Source organism: Sinocyclocheilus anshuiensis, unplaced genomic scaffold (genome assembly GCF_001515605.1).
Source record: "Sinocyclocheilus anshuiensis isolate Anshui unplaced genomic scaffold, SAMN03320099.WGS_v1.1 scaffold375, whole genome shotgun sequence".
Taxonomy (NCBI): domain Eukaryota; kingdom Metazoa; phylum Chordata; class Actinopteri; order Cypriniformes; family Cyprinidae; genus Sinocyclocheilus; species Sinocyclocheilus anshuiensis.
The window spans coordinates 1365165-1377295 of NW_015549594.1; the positions used below are offsets into that span (position 1 = coordinate 1365165).

Below are 12131 nucleotides of genomic sequence, written 5' to 3' on the forward strand. Positions count from 1 at the left end.
TACAACTCTATCTTGTCTTATTAAATGCTGAGATAAGATTGTGCCTTCAATCAGTGTATATTAAAAAATAATTATGCTTATGTTGATTAAGTCTCTTACTACGCTAATTCATTTTATCAGCAAATGTGACTGATTATGTTCATTATGTTACTGTATAATCATTCAAAGCTAGTAAAAATAGTTGCTATTTAGTGGAATTAGAATATTTAATATTTGAAAGTGCAGTTTGTGCCTGTGGCATTATATTTGCAGTCTAGTGGCACAATTAAGATAACTCGGTTTTTTTTTTATTTTCAAAAATCATGTTTTTATTATGTTATCATGTTTTTATTGTGCTTTGTGTTAGCTGTATTTTTTGTTGTTGTTATTTTTACTTAATCAAAATAATCCAACTGCAGTTTGATTGAGATTAATTGGAATGCACAATAGAAAAAAAAAAAAAAAATGATTTTTGAAAATGTTTAAAAATTGAGTTATCTGTTTTTGCAAATGAACTCTTCATATGTATTGAAATACAATTAATATACTAATATGCAGTGCTACATAGGCCTAGGTAAAAGAGGGATAAAATTCAAAAAATTTGTCGATGAGCATAAAAAGCTTCAGATTTACAGTGTAATGTCTATTTATTCAAATAATGTTTTACTATGGCATGCGTTAAATACATATTATATGGGAGCAAGACACAGACAAAGCATGGAACAGAGTCTGACACATTTAAGAACAGTTTCACCAAATTACAAAGGCAAAGGGACGGTCTTCTGTTTTTCCTGGCACATGTGATGTGAATTCATTTCTGATATAGTTAGGCATCCTCTCTGAAATGTTTTAATGTACACAGCACCCCCCAGTGGTGGTGTGACAAACCCTTATTCTTCCATTGACAACATCCACAAGTCTAACAAGGATAAAACATATGTGAATCTGAAAAATATAAAGAATGCTAAATGTTGACTTTATTTATTGATATTTTTTCATACATGAGGAAAGATCTGAGAATATAGTTATAGTGATACTCCATCAAAGATCTCAATCAGTAATGAGCAATTACTAAATCAATACATGTACATACTGAAAAACTAAACAGTAGAAATGCTAGCCAGCTGGAAAATGTATAGTTAAATGTGAATTTGAATGTAACATTCCTCTGTGTGGATACTATTTGTTTTTCTGACATCTAATTTTATGACTATAGAGTCGGTCAGGTTCTTGTATGGTGTGTTGAGTGTTTCCTGTCACTGTGGGCTGCAGAGCACAGTAATACAGAGCAGAGTCTGATACTGAAGCAGAGGAGATGATCAGATCCACACTGTTATCTTCTTTTCTGTGACTGATGGATATTCCAGAAACTGGAGGATTAGCTTGCGTAATTGATCCATAGGAATCCAGGATGAGGAACTGTGGTGGTGAACCTGCATATTGCCGATACCAGTGAAGACTCTTGACAGAACCAGTGTAGTTACAAGAGAGTTTCACAGACTCAGTCTCGGCAAATGCTGCATCACTGTATGGGGTGATGACATCTTTAGCTCTGTTACCTACAACAAAAGCTTATTTAAGCAGGTTTAAATTGAGATATGGTGAAGTAATGATACATGTAAGAATTTACCTTGAGTTAAAGTCAGCAGTATAAGCACACAAGTGAACATGATGGTAGTTGCTGCTTGCATCAGTGATCTGTGATGCTGATTATCACTGAACTAATCTGTTTCACAGGCCTGTGATAAACTCCGCCTCTTGACATAACCATTTTATAAAGCACAGAAATTACATATATTATGATGGATAGATACCTAAATCTGCTTGCAATGTAATTTTGCACAGTATTATTCAGTTTTTCTGTAGCAGAGCATGTCTCCATATAGCTTCATGGATAATTCTGTCTTCTTCAGATAATCTGCTGTAAGAGTGATATTTATGTTTTTATATTATTTCTAAGCAAACATTCTTTAAACAACACTTTAGTTTGAATGCAAAAGTAGCTCTAGAAAATGCTAGAGCTAATGCTAGAGAAATACATTTGACAGACAAAGTCAGCCAAATTAACAAAGAGTTAATAAGTTAGGAATCACTAGCATGTGCACAGCAGTCACTTTTCATAGTAATAATTGCTGAATGAAATGTTATGATTAATTTCATTTATCTCAGTTAAATTTTAGCAGGTGTTAATGTATCATGTTATTCACAGAGGTTTTGTGGTTAACATTAAGTACAGCTGTGGTTTGATTTTTAGTTGTTCAAACACGTTCAAAGCAATTATTCTGTGTGTGAGTTTTTGTAAAGCCTCTCAGGCATTTTGTATCACTGGGCTCCAACTCTTAGAGCACAATAATAGAGAGCTGAATCTGACAGAGTTACGCTGTCAATTGTGATTTCAGTGGATGATTGGGATGTAGTCGCCCGAAACCGACGGTCTGGTATATCCTCGCTGCTGCTCCACGATCGAGCACCTTTACGCAATAAAAACTGGGGTTCTCTGTTTAGATACTGTCTGTACCAGTAAAGCATAACATTATTGCTGCTTGTATCATAAGTGCAGCTCAGTGTCACAGACTCTCCTTCTTTACTGATTATATCATCCTTGACTTTTGGTTCAATGCTGTCAGCAAATACACCTGCAAGAGAATGAATGATATTTCATGAAAGTTGTATTACTCCTTTGTAGCAATATATGATGTCCGTTTTCTATTTTAATATCAAGTGCACTTTACCTGGTACTGTTATAAGAATCAGTAGAACATATCTCTCCATGGTGAGAAATTTACTTGTAAACTAGGCCTATCAACATATGCTTGATGATTTTAAGTTAAAGGTAAATGTATGAATGTAATGGAAAGTCATTTGTGCAGCTATAATGTCTGTAAATGTGGGTGTGGTTTCTGATGTTTAGACCACCTTCTGTCTTTCCGCATTAAACCTGAGATAACTGTCAGTTAACAGGATTTCCTCTTGATCTGTTTTATAAAGCTCAGTGTTACTGTCTCTTTGTGTGTTTTATATCTTTGATTATTCTGCACTCTGTGTGTAGGGAAAATACCATGAGTGCTTGCTTTGAAAGTTAAACACCATTTACTCAGTTCAGACTGAATGTATTGTTTCTGTTGTAACTTCACCCCCTTGTGGCTGATGACAAACATATATGCATGTATCACAAAACTGATGCATTCATAATAGAGACCAAAAAGTTGCAAAAATGCTTCAACAAAACAGTATATGATAATTGTTAACTTTTGTTATCACAACAGAAATTTCAGAAATATTTTCCCAGGTTTACTCTATATTGGATTACATGACTTTTACGAAGACTATGAATGAAGAGCATGAATAAAGTGTGATGTTCAATCACTAGCTATTTTAAAACATTTCATTTTAACAATCATGAATGCAACATTAACATTGCATTTTAATCAATAGTGTACATCTGTATTTTGAATGCAAAACTCTCTGTGTAATTCCACATCAGAATTATAATTTCTTAATAGATGATGTATAATTGTGTCACTGCAAATCTGTAATAGCCTTTCAGGTTTTTGTTTTTGGATTCTTCTAGCACACAATGATAAAGAGTATATTTCATATATTATAAAAAATTTGTGAAACTTTTATTAAAACATTTCATTTTAACAATCATGAATGCAACATTAACATTGCATTTTAATCAATAGTGTACATCTGTATTTTGAATGCAAAACTCTCTGTGTAATTCCACATCAGAATTATAATTTCTTAATAGATGATGTATAATTGTGTCACTGCAAATCTGTAATAGATACATTCATCTATAGTATCGCTGTTGGGAGGGTTTTTGTACAGAGTTCTTGTGTTTCCTGTCACTGTGGGCGTCAGTGCGCAGTAGTACAGAGCAGCATCTGTCAGTTTAGTGGAGGAGATCTCTAGAATCACATGGGTTTTCTCTTCATTCACTTTCCCAAAGAATCGAGGATCTCGATCCACAATTTCTGACTTTTGTGAAACTTTTCCTGTAGAAGGTATTATTATCAAAAGAAATTCAGGAGCTGATCCGGGATACTGGCGATACCACTGCAGTGTGGATGCTGAGGAGTAGCTACAGGACAGAGTAACATTTTCTTCCTCTTTCTTATAAAACTCAGTCTGGACTGGTGTGATGACATTTCAATTTATAGAAATGCAATGTACATAAAAATGAACTAACACAAACACCACACTTACTAATCTCAACTAGACAAAATTATAGAAAAGCCAAATAAAATTAATACTTACATACAAGAGAACAAATCAAACCAGTTAAGCAGAGTAACATGTTGATCATAATCAGGATGAAGTTCTAGTTCAGCACAAGATGTTCTTCAACTAAACTTTCTGTTCTTTCCTTGTCACAGATGATGTGTCAAGCAAACTCCTCCCCTTAAACTGTCATTGAAACGGCAGAAGTATTGTTGAAGAGCTGATTAAAATGACTTTCTGTTTCAAGTAATACACAAATTAAAGCTTATGACACGCCTCAAGAGAGTCTTTAATTTACCTCCACTTTATGTCTGATAAAACACCTTCAATACAAATCTGTATTTGGTTTGCAGGACTAATGTTAATTGGCAATTTAAGTCTAAACACATAATTGTATCATGTTTGCAGTCATATTTGAAGATGATATGAAAGACACCTCTGAATGTTATAGTAGGTGCTTGACAGTGATGCAATGTGTGATCTATCTTAGTTTTTGTGCAGTGTTGTCATGGTCACTGTACCATACTTGGCTACACATGATGTAATTTTCACTTTTCACTTTCACTTTCTAATAGCCTGTGGCTTGTTGCAATCAAAGAGAAGGTATTAAAGATGCATGAAAACATTTCTTGTTCTGTTGTTCTTTGGTCACTTAATTGTAGTCAGCGTAGACCTACTACTGATAGAATTAAAGTTACCCAAAAATTAAGATTGACTGACAATTTACTCACCCTCACCCAAAGTTTATTTCTTCATTGGAACAGATTTGTAGAAATTTTTGAGTCCAAACAGCTGATAAAAACATCACAATAATCCACACGACTCCAGTCCATCCGTTAATGTCTTGTGAAGGTGTTTGTAAGAAGTCCATCATTAAGGCATTTTAACTTGAAACCATCGCTTCTGGACACAATTATATTATATACATTATATACATTATATTCACTGTTTCGAACTGTTTTTGCTTGTAAACTGTTAAATTGTGTGCATATTTATCTCCTGATTCAGACGAGATGACTTTTTTACTGGAGAAAGCAATATTATGCATAGAGGACTCATATTGTAGATTGACGCAACGGTTTGAAGTTAAAGCCTCTTAATAATAAAGCTGGCTATTAGAAATGCACAGCTTTTGGCCTCACATGATGCTAATTTATGGACTGGAGTCTTGTGGATTATTGTGATGTTTTTATGATCTGTTTGGACTCTCATTCTGATGGCACCCATTCACTGCAAAGGATCTATTAGTGAGCAAGTGACGTAATGCTAAATTTCACCAAATCCGTTCCAAACTCATCATGGATAAGCATGAGAATGAATACATTTTTAGAAAATGTTGGGTAAACTGTTCCTTTAAAAAAATGAAACACACAGTTTAATTGTAAGATACACTTATTTACTCTCGCAAGTGGTGATTTGTGCATAGAACATTTTATTTTAAGAGGCTCTTTTGAGGGAAGGTTTATTGTGGGATGACAACAGCATTTATTGAAATTAATCTTATTTTGCAGTTTCCTCCGAAGCAGTTTTTTTTTTTCCAGCAGGTGTTACAATATTGTGTTTGTGAAAAAAGTTGTTGTGGTTTTACACAAGATATGATTGTGGTTTCATTTTCATTTGATTCTTTTTTTTTAAGGCAAAAACTACATGTGAGTTTTTGTAAAGCTTCCCAGGCATTTTATTTCACTGGGCTGCTACTCTTAGAGCACAATAATAGAGAGCTGAATCTGACAGAGTTACACTCTTAATAATGAGTTCAGTGGATGTATCTGATGTAGTCGACTGAAACCGAGTGTCTGGTATATATTCATATCTGCTCCATGATCGGGCACCTTTACGCAGTAAAAATTCTGGTTCTCTATTAAGAGACTGTCTGTACCAATACAGCTCGACATAATCACTGCTTGTATCATACAAGCAACTCAGTGTTACACGCTCAACTTCTTTTCTATAAATATTAGTTTCCTTTGGTTGAATGCTGTCAGATAATACACCTGCAAGAGAATTGGACAGATTTCACAACAGGTCAGCTGGCTTTTCCACTTATCCAAAAATACATAACATTTGTAAATGAAAATTACAATAGCAAAACAGTTTCTTAAACAAATAATGTTGTTGTAATAGAGTAAAAATATGAGCATGACTAATTCATTTCAATATACAGTATGTTTGAGTCTGCTCAGATTAAATGTTTTATACCTGTTGCTGTTATTAGAATCAGTAGAAAGCATCTCTCCATGTTGGGAAGGTTTACTAACTGTCTTTGTAAACTGAATTTATGGTTTATGTGTGTAGTGGCCTATTGTGCAACTGCAATGTGGGTGTGGTTTGTGTCTATTGCATTATATTTGCAGTCGACACATTTTGTTATGGTGTATTGATTGATATCTATATACATTATCGATCAAGTACATTTTGTGAGGAAAAACAAACCATTTAGGCCATTTGAAATCTGTCACAAAATGATTGATTCAGTAGATTTCACAATCCTCTGAGTCATGTTTTACCCAAGGATTAATTTTTTTATTTTTTACTTGAAGCCTCTTTTTTGACCATTAAGATTTTTAGCAATGTGGCATTATTCATTTTCATGACATTTAAGAACAATTTCACCAAATTACACAAATGTAGAGAGCAATAGGAACCGTCTTCTGTTGTTCCTTGCACAGGTGAATTAGTTTCTGATACAGTTACAGTAGGTGACCTCTCTGAAATGTTTTAACGTACACAGCACCCCCCAGTGGTGGTGTGACAAACATTTATTCTCCCATTTACAACATACATGAGTCTAACAAGGATAAAACATTTGGGAATCTGAAAAATATAAAGGATGATTAATGTTGACTTTACTTACTGACATGCTTTCGAATAGTTATATAATAGTCCTATAGTGATATTCCATCAATGATCTCATTCAATAATGAGAATGTACTAAATAAATAAGAAATACTATGCAGTAGAAATACTAACCAGCTGGAAGATGTATTGTTAAATATGAATTTGAATGTAACGTTAATCTGTGTGGATGCTGTTTGTTGTTCTGACATCTCATTTTATGACTATAGAGTCAGTCAGGTTCTTGTACGGTGTGTTGAGTGTTTCCTGTCACTGTGGGCTTCAAAGCACAGTAATACAGAGCAGAGTCTGATACAGCAGCAGAGGAGATGATCAGATCCACACTGTTATCTTCTTTTCTGGGACTGATGGATATTCCAGAAACTGGAGGATTAGCTTGCGTAATTGATCCATAGGAATCCAGGATGAGGAACTGTGGTGAACCTGCATATTGCCGATACCAGTGAAGACTCTCGACAGAACCAGTGTAGTTACAAGAGAGTTTCACAGTCTCAGTCTCAGTGGCAAATGCTGCATCACTGTATGGGGTGATGACATCTTTAGCTCTGTTACCTACAACAAAACGTCTCAGGTTACTTATGTAACCATGGTTCCCTGAGTAGGGAACGAGACACTGCGTCCTCTAGGGGTCGCTATGGGGAACGCCTCGTCGTGACCCGTGTCTGAAGCATACATTGAAAAAACACCAACTTGTTGGCCGGCGACAGCCATGACGTCACTACCAGTGCGACTATAGTATAAATAATAGAGCACACATCATTCGCTTCTTCGTCTGAAGCTTGCGTCCGCAGCATGGCAAGCAACCTAGAGGACGCAGTGTCTCGTTCCCTACTCAGGGAACCATGGTTACATAAGTAACCTGAGACGTTCCCTTTCATGGGAACTTTGAACTGCGTCCTCTAGGGGTCGCTATGGGGAACGGTATACCCACGCCGCCATGCTGAGGGGAGTGCAAGCCGGAACCATGGCGAGCACTAAGTACCAACTCTACCATATTGCTATGGGAGTAGGCCTGTGTTAAGCTCTGCCTTTTGACATAACCATCTTATAAAGCACTTGTTATTTTTCAAAGTAATATAATTTCTCAAATGTTCAATGTAGCCTACTTAACAAGGATATGATGTGTTTTTGCATAGTATTATTCAGTTTCTTGTCACTTTGGGCTCCATCTGTTACTTTAGCAGAGGAGATCTCCAGAATCACATGGGTTTTCTTTTCATTTGGTTTTCTAGAATCAAGGATCTAGATGTACATTTTGGACTTTTGTGAAACTTTCCTTGTAGCATGAAATATGACTAAAATGTATCAGGAGCTGATCCAGGATACTGGTGACACCACTGCAGACTAATCGCTGAGGACTAGCTACAGGACAGCGTTATCGTGTCCCCCTCTGTCCCAAACACCTCAGTTTGGACTTGTGTGATGACATTCCCAAAACTCACACCTGCAGATAGGATTCAAATTTAAACCATTTAAATGAAAATATCACATGCCACAGCAGAACAGCAAAGAAGACAATGACACTTTTGGATAGAATGAAACCAAAACAAAAAGCATAATTAGGATGTTGTTTTAGTTTATCTGCAGAACAGAGTGTTACCGAAGTAAACATTTTTTCATTGTCTAGGAGGGCATGTCTCCAGCTAGCACCTCCCCTTAAAGATACAGATTTTATGTTCAGATCATAATCTGCTGTAAGAGTGATATTTATGTTTTTATAATATTTACTATGTAAGCAAACATTCTTCAAACAATACTATAGTTTAGATACAAAAGTGGCTCTAGAAAAATCTGACTCACATTGACAGGCAAAGCCAGCCAAATGAATGAGGAGTTATGAATCGCATGAGCACAACAGTCACTTTTTCATAGTAACAACTGCTGAATGAAAACTTCATGCTTATTTGTATTTATCTCAGTTACGGCAAAGCCAGCCAAATGAATGAGGAGTTATGAATCGCATGAGCACAACAGTCACTTTTTCATAGTAACAATTGCTGAATGAAAACTTCATGCTTATTTGTATTTATCTCAGTTACGTTTTAGCAGATGTTGCATATCCTGTTATTCATAGAGACTTTGTGGCTCACATAAAGTACAGCTGTGGTTTGATTTTTAGTTGATCAAATACATTTCAAAGCAGTTATTTTGTGTGTGTGTTTTTGTAAAGCCTCTCAGGCATTTTGTATCACTGGGCTCCAACTCTTAGAGCACAATAATAGAGAGCTGAATCTGACATAGTTAAACTGGTAATAGTGAGTTCAGTAGATGATTGGGATGTAGTCGTCTGAAACCGACGGTCTGGTATATCCTCGCCACTCCATGATCGAGCACCTTTACGCAATAAAAACTGGGGTTCTCTATGTGGATACTGTCTGTACCAGTAAAGCATAGCATAAGTGCTGCTTGTATCATATGAGCAGCTCAGTGTCACAGACTCTCCTTCTCTCCTGATTATTTCTTCCTTTTCTTTTGGCTCGATGCTGTCAGCAAATACACCTGCAAGAGAATGAATGATATTTCATGAAAGTTGAATTATACTCCTTTGTAACAATATATGATGTTAGCTTTCTAATTTATATCTACATAATTAAGACTTTGAATCCTCAATCTGTTTTAGTGCAGTGCTAATTTACTTTACCTGATACTGTTATGAGAATCAGTAGAGTGCATCTCTCCATGGTGAGAAATTTACTTGTAAACAAGGCCTATCAACATATGCTTGATGATATTAAGTTAAAGGTAAATGTATGAATGTAATGGAAAATAATTTGTGCAGCTATAATGTCTGTAAATGTGGGTGTGGTTTCTGATGTTTAGACCACCTTCTGTCTTTCCACATTAAACCTGAGATAACTGTCAGTTAACAGGATTTCCTCTTGATCTGTTTTATAAAGCTCAGTGTTACTGTCTCTTTGTGTGTTTTACATCTTTGATTATTCTGCACTCTTGAGTGCTTGAGTTAAACCATTTACTCAGTTCAGACTGAATGTATTGTTTCTGTTGTAACTTCACCCCCTACCCCCTTATGACAAACATATGCATGTATCACAAAACTGATGCATTCATAATAGAGACCAAAAATGTGCAAAAATGCTCCAACAAAACAGTATATGATAATTGTTAACTTTTGTTGTCACAACAGAAATTTCAGAAATATTTTCCCAGGTTTACTCTATATTGGATTACATGACTTTTACGAAGACTATGAATGAAGAGCATGAATAAAGTGTGATGTTCAATCACTAGCTATTTTAAAACATTTCATTTTAACAATCATGAATGCAACATTAACATTGCATTTTAATCAATAGTGTACATCTGTATTTTGAATGCAAAACTCTCTGTGTAATTCCACATCAGAATTATAATTTCTTAATAGATGATGTATAATTGTGTCACTGCAAATCTGTAATAGATACATTCATCTATAGTATCGCTGTTGGGAGGGTTTTTGTACAGAGTTCTTGTGTTTCCTGTCACTGTGGGCGTCAGTGCGCAGTAGTACAGAGCAGCATCTGTCAGTTTAGTGGAGGAGATCTCTAGAATCACATGGGTTTTCTCTCCATTCACTTTCCCAAAGAATCGAGGATCTCGGTCCACAATTTCTGACTTTTGTGAAACTTTTCCTGTAGCATGTAGTATTATCAAAAGAAATTCAGGAGCTGATCCGGGATACTGGCGATACCACTGCAGTGTGGATGCTGAGGAGTAGCTACAGGACAGAGTAACATTTTCTCCCTCTTTCTTAGAAACCTCAGTCTGGACTGGCGTGATGACATTCGCGAAACTGACACCTTCAAAATCAAGAGTCAAAGACCCAATTTATAGAAATGCAATGTACATAAAAATGAACTAACACAAACACCACACTTACTAATCTCAACTAGACAAAATTATAGAAAAGCCAAATAAAATTAATACTTACATACAAGAGAACAAATCAAACCAGTTAAGCAGAGTAACATGTTGATCATAATCAGGATGAAGTTCTAGTTCAGCACAAGATGTTCTTCAACTAAACTTTCTGTTCTTTCCTTGTCACAGATGATGTGTCAAGCAAACTCCTCCCCTTAAACTGTCATTGAAACGGCAGAAGTATTGTTGAAGAGCTGATTAAAATGACTTTCTGTTTCAAGTAATACACAAATTAAAGCTTATGACACGCCTCAAGAGAGTCTTTAATTTACCTCCACTTTATGTCTGATAAAACACCTTCAATACAAATCTGTATTTGGTTTGCAGGACTAATGTTAATTGGCAATTTAAGTCTAAACACATAATTGTATCATGTTTGCAGTCATATTTGAAGATGATATGAAAGACACCTCTGAATGTTATAGTAGGTGCTTGACAGTGATGCAATGTGTGATCTATCTTAGTTTTTGTGCAGTGTTGTCATGGTCACTGTACCATACTTGGCTACACATGATGTAATAGGGAAAATACCATGAGTGCTTGCTTTGAAAGTTAAACACCATTTACTCAGTTCAGACTGAATGTATTGTTTCTGTTGTAACTTCACCCCCTTGTGGCTGATGACAAACATATGCATGTATCACAAAACTGATGCATTCATAATAGAGACCAAAAATGTGCAAAAATGCTCCAACAAAACAGTATATGATAATTGTTAACTTTTGTTGTCACAACAGAAATTTCAGAAATATTTTCCCAGGTTTACTCTATATTGGATTACATGACTTTTACGAAGACTATGAATGAAGAGCATGAATAAAGTGTGATGTTCAATCACTAGCCATTTTAAAACATTTCATTTTAACAATCATGAATGCAACATTAACATTGCATTTTAATCAATAGTGTACATCTGTATTTTGAATGCAAAACTCTCTGTGTAATTCCACATCAGAATTATAATTTCTTAATAGATGATGTATAATTGTGTCACTGCAAATCTGTAATACATACATTCATCTATAGTATCGCTGTTGGGAGGGTTTTTGTACAGAGTTCTTGTGTTTCCTGTCACTGTGGGCGTCAGTGCGCAGTAGTACAGAGCAGCATCTGTCAGTTTAGTGGAGGAGATCTCTAGAATCACATGGGTT

The 12131-nt window shown here is 35.4% G+C and overlaps 1 protein-coding gene and 2 gene segments (V, D, J or C); all 3 read right to left on the minus strand.

Annotated features, from left to right (window-relative positions):
* Positions 1-1158: 1158 nt before the first annotated feature.
* On the minus strand, positions 1159-1649 carry LOC107658325 (T-cell receptor alpha chain V region RL-5-like). The segment is given in 2 exon segments: positions 1159-1538; positions 1610-1649. Coding segments are annotated over 2 exon segments (420 nt in total).
* Positions 1650-2301: 652 nt separating this feature from the next.
* On the minus strand, positions 2302-2861 carry LOC107658326 (T-cell receptor alpha chain V region RL-5-like). The segment is given in 2 exon segments: positions 2302-2615; positions 2712-2861. Coding segments are annotated over 2 exon segments (354 nt in total).
* Positions 2862-7273: 4412 nt separating this feature from the next.
* LOC107658327 (uncharacterized) lies at positions 7274-9743 on the minus strand. The gene is made up of 3 exons (XM_016446846.1): positions 9704-9743; positions 9255-9561; positions 7274-7607 (listed from the first exon to the last, which is right to left on the minus strand). The coding sequence occupies exons 1-3, from the start codon at positions 9741-9743 to the stop codon at positions 7274-7276; spliced, it is 681 nt and encodes a 226-aa protein (XP_016302332.1).
* Between the last annotated feature and the right edge of the window lie 2388 nt (positions 9744-12131).